At 40.2% G+C, this 22124-nt stretch overlaps 2 protein-coding genes across 2 annotated transcripts; both read left to right on the top strand.

Annotated features, from left to right (window-relative positions):
• Positions 1–7360: 7360 nt before the first annotated feature.
• On the top strand, positions 7361–9230 carry LOC146560284 (uncharacterized). The gene is made up of 2 exons (XM_085244257.1): positions 7361–7858; positions 8747–9230. The coding sequence occupies exons 1-2, from the start codon at positions 7599–7601 to the stop codon at positions 9015–9017; spliced, it is 531 nt and encodes a 176-aa protein (XP_085100383.1). The 5' UTR covers positions 7361–7598; the 3' UTR covers positions 9018–9230.
• A 4362-nt stretch (positions 9231–13592) lies between these two features.
• On the top strand, positions 13593–15262 carry LOC146560283 (uncharacterized). Its single transcript, XM_085245104.1, has 3 exons — positions 13593–13820; positions 14247–14361; positions 14570–15262. Exons 1-3 carry the CDS (start codon positions 13663–13665, stop codon positions 15095–15097), a joined length of 801 nt encoding a protein of 266 aa, XP_085101230.1. The 5' UTR covers positions 13593–13662; the 3' UTR covers positions 15098–15262.
• The last annotated feature ends 6862 nt before the right edge of the window (positions 15263–22124 follow it).

Here is a 22124-nt window from a genome sequence, read left to right as displayed (position 1 = left end):
ATTTCTGGTTGGGCTGCTTGGGTGCAAAGTAAGTTTCATCATCAGATGATGAGCGTTATGTAAACGTCTGTATGGAAACTGGATGCCTGGACTTCTCTGCTTACTTAGACCAAACCAAACCCTGAATTATGTTTCAAAATATGTGATGTTTTATGAAGGATCACATAGGAAACAACATTTTTTTAGTTGTTTTTGAAACTAAAAAACTATTCAAAAAGTTTAAAATAGTTTAGAAAGGACTTTTACATTTTTAGAAATATTCATGGCTGTGTGGTAAAGCTGACATTATCTCACTTGTAACTGTTCAGATTGGACACTGTGACTGGCCGGTTCTGTGCTCCAGACCACATATTTGATACCCCTGGACCCATGCAACGAAGTGTAAAAAAAACGTGTCCACACTTTGGCCTGTGAAGAGTGAAAGCAGATATACGGCGTGATATCGAGCCAAATGCTTCAAAGTGTTCCTTGATGATGTGATAAAGAAGTGACGTTCCTCCTCCAACCACAAACAGGAAGCTCATGAAGCGAGCAGTGTCAGTGCTTGTACGACACTCACCAGGAGACCTCTGAGCAGGATGGCTGCAGTCGCACAGCTCTGCTTCTCCCTGCTGTTCACTCTCATCAGCAACATTCATGCAGAAGAATTTATCGCCATAAGAGAAGAAGGAGGCTCTTTACAGTTCAAGCTCCCAGATCAAAACAGCTCCTGCATCACCTCCAGACGTGTTGGTGAAGATACTCTGGTCCTGTGGAACATCTCTGACCCCTGGAACAGAAACTTCACAGTACATGAAGACCTGACAGGACGACTCTCATTTCCTGAGACATTTCATGGTTCTCCTTCATTTACTCTCAACAACCTGACCCACTCAGACTCTGGACTGTACCGAGATGTGTGCTGGACTCAGGGCAGCGTGACATATGAGAGAAACATCAGCCTGACTGTGTGCAAGACAGTAAAGGGGGAAGAATATATCACAAGTCTTGAAGACACTGAAGACGTACAATGTAAAGGAGCAGGTGAGAATCTGACGGTGCGTTGGATCAGACATTACGGGGAGTGGCAACTATCCTGGATGAGTATCAACCTCAACATTTTGAAGGTGAATAAAGTCCAAGAAAGTTTCCTGCAGGTGACAAACGCATCACTTCTTCATGTCAACACACGACCAACGTCTTACATCTGCCTGGTGATGAACCAACAGCAGTGTGTGAGCACTTACTCTGTACGTTTGACCAAACAAACAAAGCTACGTTATGCTTCAGAGGGAGACACAGCTGTGCTGGAGTGTCCCTTCATGGACCCCATTCATGACCAGCCCCCAGTTTGGATGAAGGAAATTTCCTACGATGCTGATCAAGAAATTGGTCGAAACTTCTCGCTGGTACTTCCATCACTAATGTTAAATGATTCAGATATCTACAGCTGTGTAGGTGAAAAAGTAAGACATGCGTACTGGCTTTTCGTGTGCCCTAAATTTGGTCCACCTGCAGTAAAGGTTTTCTCAGAGGGAGATGAAGTCACTATGAGATGCTCTGATGATTTGGAAAAAAGTACTTGGGGCTTTTGGCTCATGAAGTCGATCCAAACAGAAGGCAAAATTGTGTACAGTGCTGAGTTCTGCAGTGACAATAGAATCACTTGTTCCCGTGACAGCCTGATAATCTCTAATGTCTCACTGGAAGATGCAGGAGAGTATGTGTGTACAGGTTCAATGTCACAGTATGAGTGTGCGTCAAGAGAAAAATTTGTTCTGATCTACAGAGAGCCTTTTGGGGTTTACTCGACCTTCTACAGAGTCAGGTGGATACTGCTCAGCGGTCTGCAGGTGATGCTTTGTGTTGTTGTGGTCTGTGTGACACAGAAAACCAGGAGAGGAGAGCAGCTTTCAGCTCAGACACACACTTAATATGCTGATGATGATGATAATAATAATACATAGAAGTGATTAAATCAAAACAAAAATATTATTGTAGATATGAATCTGTGACCTGACTGGACGGTTCAGTCTCTTATGTGATTATATATTTTAAACATTTTGCCTTTTTCTATCTTTTGACTTAATTCTTCTATATTTCTGCTCATATTTTATTTCAGTTATAGTGATTTTGTGCTTTTTTGTTTTATGTAATTTGATGTTTATCCATATCTCATTCATGTATCTCTCAGAGTATCATTTTGAATATTCTTCTGTTTCTATCAGTGATCAGTTCGATCTATAAGAAATGTTAGAAACCAGTTGTAAATGTATTCGTTCTTCACTCTGATGTGAATCATTATCATCTCTCTTGGAAAATGTATTTTGTTATTGTGTTTAAGAGCAGATTCATTACAGCACCATGTTTATCTGCACTATATTGTTTTCATTGTTGTGAATAAACATGATTGTCTGATACAGCAAACACTTCATAATATGGACTTTACTGCTTTGATTGTGATTTTATATTCTCCATTTTTGTTAGGAATCATTTCTGAAATAAAAATATCTAAATCTAATTTAACAGGCTGAATGTTGATGCTCTTCTGTCAATGACTGCACGATGATTTTAAATTTTAATAAACACACAATCCTCATATTTCAGTGCAGGATGTAGAGCAGAGTATATCAGTCAACTGGATCAGAGCTCATCAGCATTTTGACCTTCATATGCAGCCAACACACTTTAACACGTGTCTGATGTTGAGTGAAACACATCAGGGAAAAATGGAAGACGAGAGAAGCTGCACATGGTTATCATCATTTATTTATTTATTTATTTGCCTGTCCCATTTGGATCTTTAGCCATCAGAATTGTTGTTTGAAGGCCGAGAAAGATGCCATGTTGGTCCATTTGATTGACCTTTATTATAATTGTGTATTTATTTTATTTTATTATCAGTTGTTACAGACGGGACAGACATGACTGGGGGAAAGGACAGGGAGAAGGAAAGAATGAAAGAAAGAGGGAGAGAAAGAAAAACAGAGGGGAGAAGAGATGATGAGAAAGGGGGGAAGGAACAAAAAGAAAAACAAACAAAACACCTGGATCACCTGTATGGAGAAAAAAAACAGAAGAGAAAGCAAACAAAGAGCAACATAATAAATACATGTTATCATCATTTATTATTATTTTTTAGTATTCGGTTTTTGGTGGTAGAGTTAAAAAATTTTTTTTAAATATTTTATTTTAATTAATTAAAATTTTAAAAGTCACAATTTTAACAGCATGATGACAACAAAAACAACAACTGCTATTACGACTATTAGAAGTAATATTATTACTATTATTGCGTAGCACGTAGTATTCAATAATGTAATTTTATTTACTGAACATTAAAACTAAAATTTACTATTTTACAAATAAATATTAATATGATGAAAAACGTTACGTGACAATGTGTGGTCCCGCTGCTCTGCACAGCCTTCAAACAGATTCCTTTTATTCACAGCAGCGGTCCCCAACCCCCGGGCCACGGACTGGCACCGGTCGTTTGGTACCAGGCCGCGAGAGTTGAGGTTTGGGTGTGAAACTGATGCTCTTCAGGGGTTTTAGCGTTATTTTTTAAAATCTTTTTAATCATTAACTCTGTTTTCCTGGGTCTTTTCCCATGTGTTTTGAATAACTCTTCTTTTTTTGGCAGCGGTACTGGTTTTATTTTGTTGTATTTATCCTCGACACCTTAAAGGTCGGTCCTTGAGAATATTGTAGGTCCGTGGCACAAAAAAGGTTGGGGACGCTGGTTTACAGGACTGACGGGACTCCAGGAAACACAAACAACGTCAGTGTTTAAGTGGAGACTCATCAACAGACCCGGGCTATCTTTCCATCATCTGGATTCACGTACCCTAACGTTTGTTATCAGGATAAACTGTCACACAGAGTTTGTTATCAGTTCTCTAACACAGGGTCTTCCCTGCACGCTTACATGAAAGGGGCGGAGTTTGGCAGGATTGAGAAAAAGATGCCAGCCAGCAGATTCGGATACAACACAACCCACAATGCACTGTTAGCACAATTTGAGTCTACAGCAGCGATAATGTGCAGAATCTGCAGTGGCGGTACGCTGGACCTGACGTCCCTAAAGGAACCCCACATGACTCCACTCACTCACCTCTGGCAAGCAGAGTGTGTGATTCAGTTGAAACAGCCCTCATGTCAGCTCTGCTGGGCACACTGGGCTGTCAGGTGTCCTTGTCCCTTTTTGCCTGGGCTCCAACAGACTTGAGAATCACCCCTGCAGGTTACATAGGAAATATATTAAACCTTTTCTGCTTCAGCAGAGGATCTTTGTCTCACTGTTTATCACTACTACTGTAACTCGTGTTTTCTGAGAGGTTGCCATCAGTCTGTGAGCTGTACATCTGGACTGCACAGCAGTGGAAAGATCTCGTCCACTATCACTGAAGTAGTTCTGTGTTATCTTAACTGAAACACCTCTTCTGTTTCAAAATACATTTCTAATAAAATCATTTTTAACATTCATGAATGCAGATTATGACTGTAAAAGGAGAAACAACAGTAGTGTTCCCATGTTCTTGTTATGGTGCGACTGGATGGCCTTTGAACCCTGGGGCACATACTACGAAGTGATTTCAGCATGCCCAGGTTTTCTTTCCATCATCTGGATTCACTTACACTAACAGTCGTGATCAGGATAACCGCTGGTTAGCAAAGTTAATTCAGGGTTTCTCATGCACCTTCACAAGGAAAGGGAGGTGTTGGCAGCATCTGACCAATCACAAAAAGGAAATTCACAGATAATATGACTTGTCTTGATGCCTAAAATGTTTTTATGCTTGATTCAATTTAGCTGTTAAGTGTCTTTTACTCTGCTGGTGCCGGTTAGGTTCCAGATTAGACATCAGCAGGTATGAAATCACGACGTACTGACCAATCACTTCTCCAGAAAATAGTGTCACTATTCCTGGAAGATCCCTTTGACTTCTGTTGGGGGAAGAGAGGGTCTAAAGTTTCATTTTTGTCTAATGTCTTTGTGTTTCACTAATGAGCATCAGTAAGAAAAAAACGTGTTCTTAGATGCAACTTTTCTCCTTTGATGTTTTTTTTCTGTTGTCAGCAAACAACCACACGATCTGCGTTAATTCACTAACGGAGATTTGCCGCGTGGCGTTAACGTCATTTTAATGAGATTAACACTGACAGCACTAGTTTTAATATTTAATATATTTAAGCATTTAATTTTGAAATCTTTTTTTCATTTATGTATTTATTTTATTGTTATTTCACTTTCTTTGTCTGTTTATGGTTTTTTTTTTTTACTATTATCTCAGTTTTTGTGATGGAAAGCACTTTGTTCAACCATGTTGGTTTTAACGTACTCTATAAATAAAGTTGGATTGGACTAATATGATGAAAGCAAGCCCAAGCCTGAAATCGACTCCTGATCTTTGATCCGTCCTCACCTGGCCGTGAACGTGATGGTCAGCCAGGTATCCAGTTTACCTTTGAGTAGACTTGTAGTCAAGACCGCCTAATCCGAGACCAAGACAAGACCAAGACCAGAGGGTATCGAGACCAAGACAAGACCAAGACCGAGACCGAGACAAAAAAAGTCTTTAAACTGCAGCCAGATGCTATTCTATATACATATGCAGGACACCTTAAACTAGTTTTTTAATTAAGCAGCAAGGCAGAACAAAGTCGGGCCTGTATCAAGACACAGGGACTAAACCCCAATTCAACCAGACTCAGAACTGATCCGGAATTAAAACAGGACTACAACAGTAACCAAGACAGAACCAGAATCAGAACTAGATGATAGTAGCACTAAAAATCATCATAGACCTGCACTACACTTATTTTTTAATTCTACCAAAGTACAATATTTAGATTGAGAAAAGTTTATATAATTATTTAGCCTTGTTGTGCAAACAAGCCTGCATAACTTAATAAATATAGAATTTGAAAAGTAACAAATGGTATCTAAAAAGAAACACTAGGTACATGTTCTGATGAGTTTTGGCAAACAACCATTTGACTAACATGTGTGTCTCACCTGCTCTTGTTCATCTCTGTTCTGTCGTCATTCTCTCTCTCCCTCTCTGCTCCTCTCCCTCTCTCCCTCTCTGCTCCTCTCTCTCTCCCTCTCTGCTCCTCCTCTCTCTCTCCCTCTCTGCTCCTCTCTCTCTCCCTCTCTGCTCCTCTCTCTCTCTCCCTCTCTGTTCCTCTCTCTCCCTCTCTGTTCCTCTCTCTCCCTCTCTATTCCTCTCTCTCCCTCTCTGCTCCTCTCTCTCTCCCTCTCTGCTCCTCTCTCTCTCCCTCTCTGTTCCTCTCTCTCTCCCTCTCTGTTCCTCTCTCTCCCTCTCTATTCCTCTCTCTCCCTCTCTATTCCTCTCTCTCCCTCTCTGCTCCTCTCTCTCTCCCTCTCTGCTCCTCTCTCTCTCTCCCTCTCTGCTCCTCTCTCTCTCTCCCTCTCTCCTCCTCTCTCTCTCCCTCTCTATTCCTCTCTCTCCCTCTCTATTCCTCTCTCTCCCTCTCTGCTCCTCTCTCTCTCCCTCTTTGTGCTGACAAGCTAAACACCAACATCATCAAATATACAGTTGAAACCAGATATTTACAGACTCTTCAGATAAAAACACTTTTTTAATTGTAACATCAAATCAGACTAAATGTTTATTTTTTTAGATTGATAAATATAAAAAACATATTTGTTAACTTTGAGAGTAAAGAGAGAAACTATCTGTATTTCTTAATTGCAAATGGCACCAAATTGTATTCAAACTGAGCCACACTTATGGAGCTCCACAATTCTTTTCCTGGTGTTTTGGTTGACATCTCTTGATGTTCCCATGTCAAAGAAACAGGCTCTGTGTTTTGCCTTATATGCATCCACAGCTGTGCCACCACTTTACTCACATGGACTCTACTAACCTATCAGAAGCTTCTTCAGCTCAGAATCGAATCGTCTGGAGTTTCTTATTAATTAACAATAAACTTAGTGTACATGTACTCCTACATTTGATGAAAGTGATTAAAATAGACAGCTCCCTCTTTTTATTCCGACATTTCACTAATTCAAAAGATATTTCAACATTTATTTATCAAAAACAAAAGTTTACTCTAAATTGATGTTTAACAGTAAAAAAAAGTTTTTATGTTTTCTCCATAAATTGTATGTAAATATCTGGTTTCAACTGTGAATATCCTGCTGTGTATTGAAATTCCTCCTGTTTTGCATAGATATACTGAACAACATCCAAAGCATACAATATAAAATAACATCTACCTGAGTTTTTTCTTTGAAAGAAGCTCCTTATGTCCATTGTTGTGTTCATCAGTACACAACTGAAACCGATTTAGAGAGTTTGTTTAGCCGTGGAGGGAAACAACTGAAAATATGAAATGTAAGCTAACGGTGTGTTCACACCGAACGCGATGGACGCGAATAAAACGCCCCAAACGCCCCTAATTTGACGCGTGTACATTCGCGTCTCAACGCGTGTCCAAGAAAAATCCATCGCGCGTCAAAATATGATATTTTGACGCGCGTGAACCGGAAATGTGGGAGGAATGTGGGAGGGAGTTGTGCCAGACCTGGTTTTGCAAGATGGCAGCTATCGAGCTAGCGCTTGAAGAGAGAGTCTCCCTTCTCTATGTACTGTGGAGAGCAGAGCAGCAGCGTAAAAGACGTCCTCGCCGTACCTGGGTCCATCAGGTCCTCCAGAGGCATGAGCAGTTTGGTGAGTTTCACCACTTGCTCCAGGAGCTGCGCCTGGATGACGGCCGATTCCAGCGCTATCACCGTCGGCCAGTTTGAGGACCTGCTGTCCCGCGTCGGTCCCAGAATCGCCCGCCTAGACACCGACTACAGGCGCTCAATCCCACCTGCAGAGCGCCTGTCCGTCTGCCTGAGGTTAGTAAAACTATTTAATACGGTAGTCCTTTATTGATATCTGTGCTAATATGCTAATCCATCCAGTTATACACTGCTAACATGGATGTGCTATGCTAACAGTGAATGCTGTCGGTGTTTACTGAAAGCAAACTGTGGTACAGAGACGACTCTTTATAATATTTCTAGTGATACTCAGAAGGTCTCATCAAGTCCCGATTTAATTCGATTTATGCTGTTATCAGTGTTTGAATGATAGCATGGCTGTGGTGTCACATCAATGTATGCGCTCGGTGTTTGCTGATATCAAACTGTAGCATTAGGACCACTGAGTTAACCTTTGTAGTGATACTCACTCCTTTTTATTTAGACCTGGTTTAATTCTGGGATAGTTGAATATTTGTATATAATCCCTGCAGCTGTCAGACTCTATAGCAGGGGTCACAGCCTTTATTAAAACAGAGTTAGATAAAACTGTGAACAGTTTGGTTCATCTCTAGTTACATGGTTCTATCTTGATAAGCTGTCTTATCAAAGATTAATTTTTGAAAAATATTAATGATTTAAGCAAGGAAAGGGCTACATGTCAACATACAACTCTTTATTTCTATTAATGTCTCACTTCATTCCTACCTGATTGACATGTTTAGGAATTATGAGTGATTGGCTCACTGTAGTTGTGAAAGTTGCTACCAATCAAATTATGATATGTTAAAGTTAAAATAAAACACAACTGTTTTAGATATTATCTAATATACATTTTGTAATTATCCTTATAATTACAAAATGTTTTATGTAAGATTTAAGTTTTGTGATTTATATCTGACATCACAAAAGTATTTTGGAATTTGAATAATGTATTTTGTAACTGCAGTACACATAATACTGATTTTGAACAATTTTGTCCAGGTTCCTTGTCACCGGGGACTCCTTCAGGACCATCGCGTTCAGTTTCAGAGTCGGTGTGTCCACGGTGAGCCAGATCACCCCCCAGGCAGCGACGTCCATCTGGGACTGTCTAGTGGACGACTTCATGGCTGTGCCTTCACCTGGAGACTGGCGCTCCATCACAGAGGGATTCCAGGAGCGCTGGAACTTTCCTCTGTGCTGTGCAGCTCTGGATGGGAAGCACATCCAGACAAAGGCACCCCATATATCATATAGGAGACACACACATTGATATACACTAAATATTCATTTCATTTCTTTTTTGTGGTGCCCAAATTGATGCACCTGCTTGATTTTGTTTAAACAATTATTGCACACTTTCTGTAAATCCAGTAAACTTCTTTTCACTTCTCAAATATCACTGTGTGTGTCTCCTGTATGATATTTAACTGACATTTTTTATTGTAACAACCAACGATTTATACAGGAAAATAATGGCTATTAACAAGGTTGCCCAAACTTCTGCATCCCACTGTATCAGTATATTTTGTCATTAGTATAATATGAAATAAATTCTACATGTGTCAAGTCGTGTGCCAACATTTGCTGTGTAGTAGAACTGAGACATTAGTCATTATAAACATTTATTTAAAATAATATTAAAAGTCTCAAACAGAAAAACATTAAACACAAATATATAAAATATAAGAATTTACAGAGAGACAGGAATAAAAAGGACCAGCTGCTCTCCAGAGCAGGAACAAGGCTGAGGAGGAAATGCTCCATTGGAGACTGGTGTGGCCTCTTCAGGGACTCCAGGATGGCCAGCTCCACCGCCGATGGACCGTCCTGGGACCCGTCCCTCATCTGCCTCGGAGCCGTCCTCCTCTGTGGGCCTGTAAAACAGCACAAAACACAAAGAAATGAGAAGGCTGCTACTAGATTTTAATTTCAACATTGAAAAAAAAAAAAAACAATAACAGGATATAATCAGATTGGTTGTAGATATTTAGTAAAGGTGATCACAAGGGAATCCCACCGACTAAAAAGGTATCAGTGCTTGCTGTACATATCTGTGGGTGCAGCAGCAGGAGCTCAGGGACTGGGGATGCTCTGCTGCAGAATCAGTTGGTTCTATCAATACAGTATTAAATGTTAACAGGTTGGATATAATAATCGTAGAGTAGACAGTGGTCCCTCATTTATTGCAGGGGTTCTCAGAATAACTAGCCCCTGGTCACAGTTCTCACAATTGATTCTCAAAGTGCAAACCTTTGTAGATTGCAAAACGTAAAAGTATTATTATGCCGCGGTTTGTCTTCATCTGCCCGCCACTTTCGTGCGCCTTTTTCCCTCACGGTGCAGGTGTCTATTTCCAAATGAGGCTCATAGTTATGGGTGTTTTTGTGCTGTTTTTTCTATTGGACGCGATGGTTATCAAAACCAAACGTGATAAATTTGGCAAGCGCAGGAGACACGACACGGAGGAGATTTGTCAATCAGGCTGCAGAATGCAATGCTGTACTGTGCAATAAAAAATCAGCGAAAAAGCAAAGCAGTGACGGATGAACAGCGGGACCACTGTGTGCTGTTTATTAATAAACAATAAAATATATTCCTAAATGACAACATGCATAAAAGCAGAACGGTATTTGTACGTCAGTGGGAAAATAGCGGTGGCTTGCTAGCTTTTGTGCGGCTTCCCCGGGTCAGTGAAAACTTTCAAAAGAGAAATGAATGAACTTACCAGGTTGCCCGATCTCTTCACATATCTTCCTCCAAGCTCGGTCCTTTTTATTCCTGTCTCGGTACTGAAAGCAGCTGGTGGTGTACAGCTCCGAGTTGTTTGCTACCGCATTGATTAGCCTTCCCCTCCATTGAAGTATGAAAGGCTTTGGCTGGATCTGCCCCTTTGACCTAGGTAACAGCCACGTCACCAGGCTCCTGATTGGTTGTCGCGGCGCGATTTGACGCTGGAGTTCAGATTTTTCCAACTCGAGCGGTAGACACGAAACGCGCGTATGCACAAAATGCAACACAAAAACTCACGCGCGTGGTTTTATTCGCGAGTCAAACGCGCCAGACGCGCTACACTGACGCGCGTTTCACGCGTTTTGGCGTTTTCGCGACGCAAATCTGCTTCCGAATTTTCGCGGGACCCGCAATCGCGCCTTTCCATTGACTTTACATGTAAACCTGACGCTCTATTCGCGTCCATCGCGTTCGGTGTGAACACACCGTAAGACTCTCTAAAAAATCAGCATTGCTGTTCGGCTTTTTATTTATCCATTTGTTGATTCACTCGAAGAGCAAGTAACGCAACCAAGTGATCAGTTTGATATCAATCTTTTGTGATACACCGTCATATTTACATTATTAGTTCAGTATGAATGATTTGCTTTGGTACCTGGTCAAACTTAAGCTCTCCTCTGTCTGCAGCAAACTCGCAGGCAGCAGCTTCTCCCCCTTCGCTCACATGGGTGCTGTGCTCAGTCGCCTAGTGCCTGAGCTCGGATCATACCAAAATTAGGGGGAATTTACGACGGTGCGCTCTGTGCTTCGTGTGTTGTTCTTGTTTTATACAGTTGTCAGTCAGGCATCTAACTAACAAATTACACTCCAAAAGACCCCATGCTTCTGAAAAAATGACCCGGGCTTAAGCCCAGTAAGCCACCCCCCCCCGCTCCGCTGATGGTTGACTCCAAATCTCCCGAACACTATGTCGATTTGAGAACGCAGGACCGAAACAGCGAGACCAAGACAAGACCAAGACCAAAGTCCGTCGAGACCAAGACCGAGACCAAGACAAAAGTCCGTCGAGACCAAGACGAGACCAAGACCACGTAAAAGTGGTCTTGAGACCGGTCTCGAGACATCCAACTCTACCTTTGAGCAAGTGATGGGTCGTTCGCGAACGAAATGGCTCTTAGAGCCGGCTCTTTGACGTGAACGACGCGAGCCGGCTCCTTATCGCGAGCCGTCACGTGGTTTTTTTTTTTTTTTTTTTCTCTCAGCCTCTCTCTCGCACTTTTTTTCCGCTTCACTCTGCACGCGAGCCTTGTGCTTTACGCTGGGCAGAGGGGGGAGGGGCGGTAGTTACACTCAGTAGCACAGGAACAGAGCCAGAGAGAGAGAAAGAGAGGCAGGGACAACAACAGTGGCGGCTGGCCCATAGGGGGCGCTCGGGCTCCGCCCCCCCAAATGTGGAGGAGTAAAAATATATATTTTTAAAAAATTCATCAATGATAGTTTTACTATGTGTGTGCCCATATACAGCCAGGCGTATTTTAACATTTTCACCAGCTGACTCATTAAAGTTCAACCAACAAACGGTGTTTTTCTTCTTCTGGGGCGCTCGTCAAAGCGCCCTTGATATGCAGCGAAATAGCCTATCATTAAATGGTTGCCAGGGGAAAATAATAAATATTTGACCTATCAGCGTCGCTGAATTAAATGGTTTGGGGGCGCTTAAAATTGCGCCCCTGCAGAAAACGCGCGAAGATTTGCTGTTCTAGAATTTTACCTCAGTCAGTAGCCTAAGTGAGCTATAAGGTCAGAGAGAGACGATGGCAGCGGTATTGTTAACGGTTGAGGCACAGCCTCCCCCAAATTCGGTTAGATCGCTTCTAACCTACCCTTTTGCCAGAAGGACAATGGCAGAAAAACTGCAAGTTAAAGAGTTGGGACCTGACAAGCCCGAAATTCAACTAACCCAGGCAACGAAGGAGAAGTCAAAAGCATACAACAGGACTTTTTGTCGGAGTTGGTTCCAGCGCAAGTCGTGGCTGACAGGCTGTGGAACAGCTAATGCACTTTTTTGTTTCCCGTGCATACTGTTCAAAAGTGACAAGTGTGATTTGACGTGGACACAATCTGGACAAACCGACTTAAAGCACCTCTCCGAACGAATCAAGAAACATGAAAGCTCACGAGTTCATATGGACAACAGTGTAAAGCTAGCTGTGCTAGGGAAAACTAGCATAGCGGCGCAGCTAGATGATGGACATCGGATTGCTTTAAGAAGGCACAACGAAGAGGTAGATAAAAACCGTCATATTTTATCTAAAATCATCGATTGTATTAAGTTTTGTGGTGCTTTTGAGCTAGCAATGCGGGGACATGATGAAAGTGATTCCTCAGACAATCCAGGGATTTTTAGAGGTTTAGTCGACTTGATGGCATCAATTGATCACGACTTGAGGCAACACCTTGAAAATGCTACTGTATTTAAAGGCACCTCGAAAACAGTCCAGAACGAGATCCTGGATTGCATGTTGGCAGTTCTGAGAGAAAGGATCGTGGAAGAAGTAAAGGCAGCGAAGTTTTTAGCCATTCAAGCTGATGAAACCACTGACATTTCTACACACTGTCAGTTAGTCATGGTGCTAAGATACATTGACCAACGAAACCGTATTCAAGAGCGTTTTTTTGAATTCATCAAGCTACCCAATGCTTGTGCAGATGCAATAGCCAGTGCCTTATCGGAGAGGCTGCGCTTCATCCTCCCCCAGGGACAAGAGAGAAAGTTGATCGCCCAGGCCTACGATGGGGCCGCTGTAATGAGGGGTACCACTGGAGGAGTGCAGCGTAAGATACAGGACATTTATGCTAACGCTCACTACGTACATTGTTATGCCCATCAGTTAAACCTGGTAATGCAACAAGCAACCTCCCACATCCCTCAAATCAGTCACTTTTTTTCCGACATAGCAGGATTCGCTTCTTTTTTTACTAAATCGAGCAAGAGGACTGCAGTGCTTGACGAGGTGGTGGCGCACCGACTTCCAAGTGCATCGGCAACCCGTTGGAACTTCAACAGTCGTGCTGTGAATACAGTGTATGAACATAAAAACGATCTGGTGAGGTGTTTTCAGACCATCCGTAACAGTGAAGGATTTGATGCCCCTACAAAGAGAGATGCCGGTGGTTTCGTGAGAATGCTGGAAGACGAAGCTTTCTGTTTTTTCCTGGCCTTGTTTCACAAGATAATGCCACATGTAGACATGCTGTATAACCACCTACAGAAGAGAAACATCGATTCTGTCACCATCGCAGGGATCACCCAGACATTCATCAGCCGCATGCAGGCTATCAGGTAGGCATAAAAGCATAAATATGTAACCTAGAATAAATGTTAATTATCTATGCATAGATTCTATCAAATTCTCTGCATATATTCTGTGTTCTGTGACTTAAATGTTTAATGGAATTCAGATAATTTTGATTTATATCAGCCTTTGAAGTAATTTTATGAAAAATATTTGATTAAGTATATTTGATGAAGTATATTCCCAGTAATGATTTGATGTAGCCTATACCATAGGCTATTTCCTGAAATTATGGCCAGGGCCTTTATTTACTTGCACTGGTTTTCCCCCAGCCATTAAACCAGGTCCGGTTATTAAAATTAAATCCGGTAATTCCCGGTAATTAGAACACAACCTTTGTTTGGTTTGTGTTTGGTTAATATATCCCTATTCAGTTTTCAGAAGCCATTAATGAAACTTATGTATTGGATCAGGGAGGCACTTCCTAATCTGGTTGTGGATGAGGAGTACAGGGGACCTGTTCAAGACCCACCCACAAAGAGACGGAGAACATTGGGGGAAGACAGGCAACACCATTTGGCACTGGAGGTAAGCACTAGCTGCTTGGTCTGATTTAAATCGGATCATCAGATAAAATCTAATGACGATGCTGTCAGATGTCATTTGATATAGTGGTCATGACTGTTTTGTTTTGTTATGGACAGATTTTTTTTTTTCAGAATAATGATTAACATGAGACATGTGCCAAAGTCTTACCACTGAATCTAACTCTTACCAATTATATATTATTGGATAGGTGTGCGACACCATTATGAGCCATGCCAAGGAGAGGTTTTCTTTCACCAAGCACCTTGTCAGCGCCACTCTGTTGCAAGGAGACTTGTTCCAACAACACAGCAAAAATTTTCCAGATGCAGCACTACAAACCACAGTGGAAGCCTATCCCTCATTGGACAAAGCCAGACTTAAAACAGAACTGTCCCTGATCTACGACAACGAGGAGTTTCAGAGTTGTAGTGGTGCGCTGGCGCTCTATCAGGTTCTGATGGAAAACAACCTTCAAGACACATTCACCGAAACTGTAAGTCTTCTTAACATCCTCATCACCACACCAATGACAACATCAGAATCGGAGAGGTGTTTCTCTACTTTAAAGAGGATAAAAACTTTCCTGAGAAACAATATGGCTCAGGATCGGCTCAACGCTCTGGCTATGCTGTCCATAGAGAAAAAACTCACACAAGAACTTCCTGATTTCAACACCAGGGTCATCGAGAAATTTGCCACTCAGAAAGACAGACGAGCAAAGTTCTTGTACAAATAAGAACCCTTAACCATATTTACTCTCTTTCTCCATCCCTCTCTCTTTCGCTCTTTAGCCCACCCCCCCAATCAGTTTACAGTTGTTGTTTTCAATAGTTATTTTTCATTCATTCAAAAAAAAAAAAAAAAAATCTGTTCATGTTCATTTTTTACAAATCTATACAAATGGCCAGAATATGGTTGTTCATTTTTACAAATCTATACAAATGGCCAGAATATGGTTGTTCATTTTAAATTTAAATTAAAATTGTGTTGTTTGATGTACTCATTAAATGGGTCATTTTAGTCGATATCATAAAAATTGCCCCCCCTGAGATTTTTTTCAGGAGCCGCCACTGGACAACAACATTAGAAAGGTATAGTAATCATCCACAACTATTTTCGGTTGCAGATGATAAAGGATTGAGAAAGTTTATTCATGCAGGTCCATATGACAGAGAATATGCATGTTCTTTTAGTTTTCATATTATTATAATTTATATTTAATTGTGTTGTGGTTTGCAGTGTTTTGTGTTCTTTTCACTTTAAATTTGTGAAAGGAAAAAGCTGAAAATGTAAATAGTTAAAACTTGAAATGTGAATAGTTGATTTTTGTATTATATGATTTATTTATTACATTTTATGTGGAGTGAATAAATAAAAGTATATTTACGGTGGCCCCTAGAGACAAAGCACATACAAACTTCAAATCACGTACGAACTCTGAAGCATGTACAAACTCCAAAACACGTAAAAACACGTACAAACTCCAAAACACGTAAAAACTCCAAAACACGTAAAAACACGTACAAACTCCGAAGCACGTAAAAACTCAGAAGCATATAAAGACTCAGAAGCACATAAAAACTCAAAACACGTACAAAAGAACAACAGAAGTGCTCCAGGATGCTGGGCGCAGTGTTGAGCCTTTGTTATCTTGTGGCTACACAAGCCAGCAAGTACCAATGACCGGATTTGGTGTGTGGTAATAACAGGTAAATGAACTTTTTTTAAAATTATTTGAATATATATATGAGTGCCTGTGTATAAATACACAAACAATACACACATGCTTTCAATTGTGTAATTTAAGTGATCTAGTAGCTCTGCTTTGGAAGTTCAGTTCATGCTAGAAATGTGTTTTGGAGTTTGTACGTGTTTTGTCTCTAGGGGCCACCGCATATATTTATATATAAACATATATAAATAAAACCACTTGTTTTTACGTTAGTAATTCCTTTTGTGCATAATTTTATATTATTGTTAATAATAAATTAATTAAAGCAACAAAACAACCTGAAGAGCCGGTTCGGAGCCGAAAGAGCCGGCTCTTTTTAGTGAGCCGAACCGAAAGAGCCGGATCTCTAAAAAGAGCCGGAAATCCCATCACTATTAGGCATCAAGACAAGTCATATTATCTGTGAATTTCCCTTTTTTTGATTGGTCAGATGCTGCCAACGCCTCCCTTGTGAAGGTGCATGAGAAAACCTGGATTAACATTGCTAACCAGCGGACAGCCCAGTGTGCCCAGCAGAGCCCTTCACACTCTGTTACAGAAAAACCATATGTTTTTTTTTGTGTTGTGTCAGGGATGGATATGTAGTTGTAACGTTTGTGTTCACTAACTTTACTTTCTGTTTCCTACCCTGCCTAGTCTGTCTTGGACTCAATGCTGACTCAGCCTATAGTCTCTCCTCCACCTCTGCCTCTGCTCTCTCACGCTCTTCTCTGGCTCTACTTTCTGCTAACATTCTGCTCTTCTCTCCTCTTCTGAGCCTGCTCCAGCCACAACTTAGCAACTGCTAACTGCAATTCCTTCCTCTGCTTCGCTTTACCTGTTTTACCTGCTACACTTACAGCTATTCTTTCTACCAGCATTTTACACTGAACTTCCACTAATGTCCCTTCAAATCCACATTTCCTGGTGGAGACCTGGCCAAGGTCCAGAGGGCTGTGTGTATGCTGAGCAACACCACCGCCATCGCTGAGGCTTGGGCACGACTTGACCACAAGTTTGACTTGATGTACGCCAAGCGTGCATTTGTTCACTGGTATGTGGGTGAGGGAATGGAGGAGGGTGAGTTTTCTGAGGCTAGAGAGGACATGGCAGCTCTAGAGAAGGATTATGAAGAGGTTGGAGTTGACTCTGTTGATGGGGAGGGAGATGAGGAAGGTGAGGAGTAGGTTCATTGCAATGAAATCATCAAAGTTATGCAAGTTCGCTCAGAAGCACTGTTACGTTGTTCTACCAAATCTTGTTACACATTCCTATGTATATTTTTCAACTTTAAATAAATGTGTTTGAAAATGTGTTTTAATGCTATGTGAGAGTGTAACATGGAGACATGACCACTTTGTTTTGTAGTTCTGTTCTTTCAATATCAGCACTTTCTTTTATTAAGGTGCTGCTTAATAAAGAGTACATGAGCTGTTTAATCACTGGTGTGCTTAATTTTAACCCCCCAAAATCTAGAAAAGAAAGTTAACCGCCAGGTTAATTCTGAATAAAGTAAAATAACGTAAATAAATTAAAATATAATAATTGAACATTATAATAACTAAAAGCGACATTTTTAGTGAATCTATATCTTTCTTAACCCCCCTAGTTCACAAAGCCTTAAAGTTTACTCTTCGGGCGCCCCTCATCCGCCATTTTTTTCTGCCAAAATTATCCACACCCACTGACGCGCTATGCATTCTGGGATATGTTGGGCCACGAAGTCTACACCGCCACATCCTTAAAATTCAGGGAAATGAAGGACGCATTTGAGGGCCGGATTTCGAGCAGCCTTCGAAGTGGGACAGCCTTCGTCGCGTCGCTGTGACGTAATCGGCCTTAAAATGCGGCCTTTAAGGCTGCAGACCCTGAATTGGGAAACAGCCATAGCCTAACATATGAAACAGGAAAAGACGGCCGTGTAATCCCTTTATTTCCCTTGAGAGAGAAATGGATCTGAAACCACAGAAATCAGAGTGTTTGCAGAGTGCAGACACACAGATAATGAAGACATGCTGCTCGGAAATGTTAGATACAGATAAAAATGGAGTGTGTGTGTGTGTGTACTGAGCCAAGATTGCAAAACAGCCCAAACTGCCTCAGTAATTATGGACCTTATAGTCCTTACAAACACTGTTTCACTAACTTCAGTAAACATTTTACATACATATGTCAATGCTGTATAATTTACAGCAAACGCCGTGAACGCAGCGGTGCACGAGCCACTGCAGTGGAGCTCACGTACAGCTTTGTGGGCTCAAAATGTGGTTAGAAATATTTTGTACTTGTACTTTTGTATGTGTAAAAAGAATTTGTGTGTGTGTGTAAAAAAGATTTGTATGTGGACTTAGCCAAAAAAAAAAAACCCGTGTGAATCTCTGCAAGTTACAAGTACGAATTTTGACCCTATTTTTCTTCCTTTCATCTGATTGGTCAATGTCATGTCAATCACAAATGTAACAATCCAATCAGAGAACAGATGGGTTTGGCTGTCGGAGGGGAGCTTTTTTGAACTGCAGGTTATTACTCTATAATATTACTTACTCTAATATTATTAATAATAATTATTAGTAATATTAATTATTAATTATCTAATAATATACTAATCTAATATTACTTACACCGCACTTTACAGTTATTTATTTGTAAAAAATGTTTTGATTGATTGAATCTTTATTTTGAACATGTTGAAAAAGTACAACAAAATAGAATTAAAAGAGACAAATGAACAAAGCAAAACAAAAGGAAAACGAGCAACCACAACTCATAATAAGCATAAGCTTATTTAATCCCACCCCTTTTCCACTATCTAGTATCAATAGACTACAGAAATACCTCCTTCCAATTACATTACATGTCATGTGTATTTATTTATTTTTTTAATATATATACATATATGTTTCTATCTATCCATACATATGTATACACACATACGCACATATACACATTTTCAATAACCCCATTAACACCTCAAGGATACACAACCCATACCAACATACCCGTGCACCTGCACACACATGAAAATATTAGACAAGAACACCCTATCAAATCTCTACCTTTTCCCTGTACCCTGTAAAAACCATATCCTTAAACCGCTTTTTAAACTGCGCCATGCTCGGACATTGCTTCATATCTTTACTTAGTCTGTTCCACAGCTTCACTCCACACACAGAGATGCAAAAACTTTTTAATGTTGTACGGATACGAGGATGTTTTAAATTTAATTCCCCCCTCAAATTGTATCCCCGTTCCCTTTTAGAAAACATTTTTAGAATATTGTCAGGAAGCAGGTTATTTATTGCTTTATATATAATTTGTGCTGTGAGAAAATGAACCAGATCTGTGAATTTTAGAATTTTTGATTTTAATCTTTAATTTTAGTGGATGTTTGGAATCATGTATGATTTTTGTTCCACTTCTCACATGTTTACCACTTTGTGTTGGTCTTTCACGTGAAATTCCAATAAAATTGATTCATGTTTGCGGCTGTAATGTGACAAAATGTGGAAGAGTTTAAGGGGGCCGAAACACTTTTGCAAGCCACTGTAAGGAGCTTGGAAAGAAAAGCATCTGGCATCAGGACATCCAGATGTTTTTCTTCTCTACAAAGGTGTATTAAAAAAAAGAACAGCAAATTATAATATTAAAGCGGATGTGTGACCTTAAAGGTTTCTGGCTGAAAAAAGGTCACTGATCAAACTGATTCTTGCTCACAAAAAACATTTTAATCAGATTCTCTGGAGGAAAATTTGAAAACATTTCCTCCTAACTTCTCAGTATTCACTCATCAGCATTCAGTCAAACGTTCATTTACGGGTGTAGTTAAAAAACTGCTAATAACTGACTTTCCACAGCAGTTGTTTGGTCGGACACAGTAAGAGATGTAATCTGTTACTCTTCATGTGAGAAAGAAGGTGTCTCTGAGATGTACTAATAGTGTGTTAGTTCCAAATAGTAAATTAGTGAATGTATTTCATGGCAGTTTGATTATTCTGGGACAAACAGTGCAGTCTTCCTCAAAGCATCACTGTGAATATAATCATATAATGTTAAAAATATAATAACAGTCTTTTTATTATTGGTCAATGAAATAAATATTCAGCCCTTCAAAGGTGACTGACCTACTTCAACAGCCAAAATCACATATTTCTGGAAGGTCCACTCACTGGTTATTCAGCATGCCAGGCTGCAGTTACACCATGCAGACAAAAGAGCACTCGGAGCAAGTTAAAGGAAAGTTTATTCAAAAGTAGAAGTCTGGGAATGGAGACAGAGGAGTTCACTTAAATCTGTCATCATGAAACGGAAGCAATCAAATCTGCCTAAATCTGACACTCAAAGTAGTGATGGGATTTCTGGCTCTTTTTAGAGATCCGGCTCTTTCGGTTCGGCTCACTAAAAAGAGCCGGCTCTTTCGGCTCCGAACCGGCTCTTCAGGTTGTTTTGTTGCTTTAATTAATTTATTATTAACAATAATATAAAATTATGCACAAAAGGAATTACTAACGTAAAAACAAGTGGTTTTATTTATATATGTTTATATATAAATATATGCGGTGGCCCCTAGAGACAAAACACGTACAAACTCCAAAACACATTTCTAGCATGAACTGAACTTCCAAAGCAGAGCTACTAGATCACTTAAATTACACAATTGAAAGCATGTGTGTATTGTTTGTATATTTATACACAGGCACTCATATATATATTCAAATAATTTAAAAAAAAGTTCATTTACCTGTTATTACCACACACCAAATCCGGTCGTTGGTACTTGCTGGCTTGTGTAGCCACAAGATAACAAAGGCTCAACACTGCGCCCAGCATCCTGGAGCACTTCTGTTGTCTTTTGTACGTGTTTTGAGTTTTTATGTGCTTCTGAGTTTTTATATGCTTCTGAGTTTTTACGTGCTTCGGAGTTTGTACGTGTTTTTACGTGTTTTTGGAGTTTTTACGTGTTTTGGAGTTTGTACGTGTTTTTACGTGTTTTGGAGTTTGTACATGCTTCAGAGTTCGTACGTGATTTGAAGTTTGTATATGCTTTGTCTCTAGGGGCCACCGTAAATATACTTTTATTTATTCACTCCACATAAAATGTAATAAATAAATCATATAATACAAAAATCAACTATTCACATTTCAACTTTTAACTATTTAAATTTTCAGCTTTTTCCTTTCACAAATTTAAAGTGAAAAGAACACAAAACACTGCAAACCACAACACAATTAAATATAAATTATAATATGAAAACTAAAAGAACATGCATATTCTCTGTCATATGGACCTGCATGAATAAACTTTCTCAATCCTTTATCATCTGCAACCGAAAATAGTTGTGGATGATTTCTATACCTTTCTAATGTTGTTGTCCCTGCCTCTCTTTCTCTCTCTCTGGCTCTGTTCCTGTGCTACTGAGTGTAACTACCGCCCCTCCCCCCTCTGCCCAGCGTAAAGCACAAGGCTCGTGTGCAGAGTGAAGCGGAAAAAAAGTGCGAGAGAGAGGCTGAGAGAAAGAAAAAAAAAAAAAACCCACGTGACGGCTCGCGATAAGGAGCCGGCTCGCGTCGTTCACTTCAAAGAGTCGGCTCTAAGAGCCATTTCGTTCGCGAACGACCCATCACTAATGCCTAAAATGTTTTTATGCTTGATTCAATTTAGCTGTTAAGTGTCTTTTACTCTGCTGGTGCCGGTTAGGTTCCAGATTAGAGATCAGCAGGTATGAAATCACGACGTACTGACCAATCAATCCTCCAGAAAATAGTGTCACTATTCCTGGAAGATCCCTTTGACTTCTGTTGGGGGAGGAGAGGGTCTAAAGTTTCATTTTTGTCTAATGTCTTTGTGTTTCACTAATGAGCATCAGTAAGAAAAAAAACGTGTTCTTAGATGCAACTTTTCTCCTTTGATGTTTTTTTGTTGTCAGCAAACAACCACACGATCTGCGTTAATTCACTAACGGAGATTTGCCGCGTGGCGTTAACGTCATTTTAATGAGATTAACGCTGACAGCACTAGTTTTAATATTTAATATATTTAAGGATTTAATTTTGA

Source organism: Mchenga conophoros, linkage group LG14, assembly GCF_057382185.1.
Source record: "Mchenga conophoros isolate Kocher_MC1m ecotype Shallow Benthic linkage group LG14, M_conophoros_male_GT1.1, whole genome shotgun sequence".
Lineage (NCBI taxonomy): Eukaryota > Metazoa > Chordata > Actinopteri > Cichliformes > Cichlidae > Mchenga > Mchenga conophoros.
The sequence above is the reverse complement of the archived record's forward strand: the minus strand, read 5'-3'. Positions and strand labels throughout refer to the sequence as shown.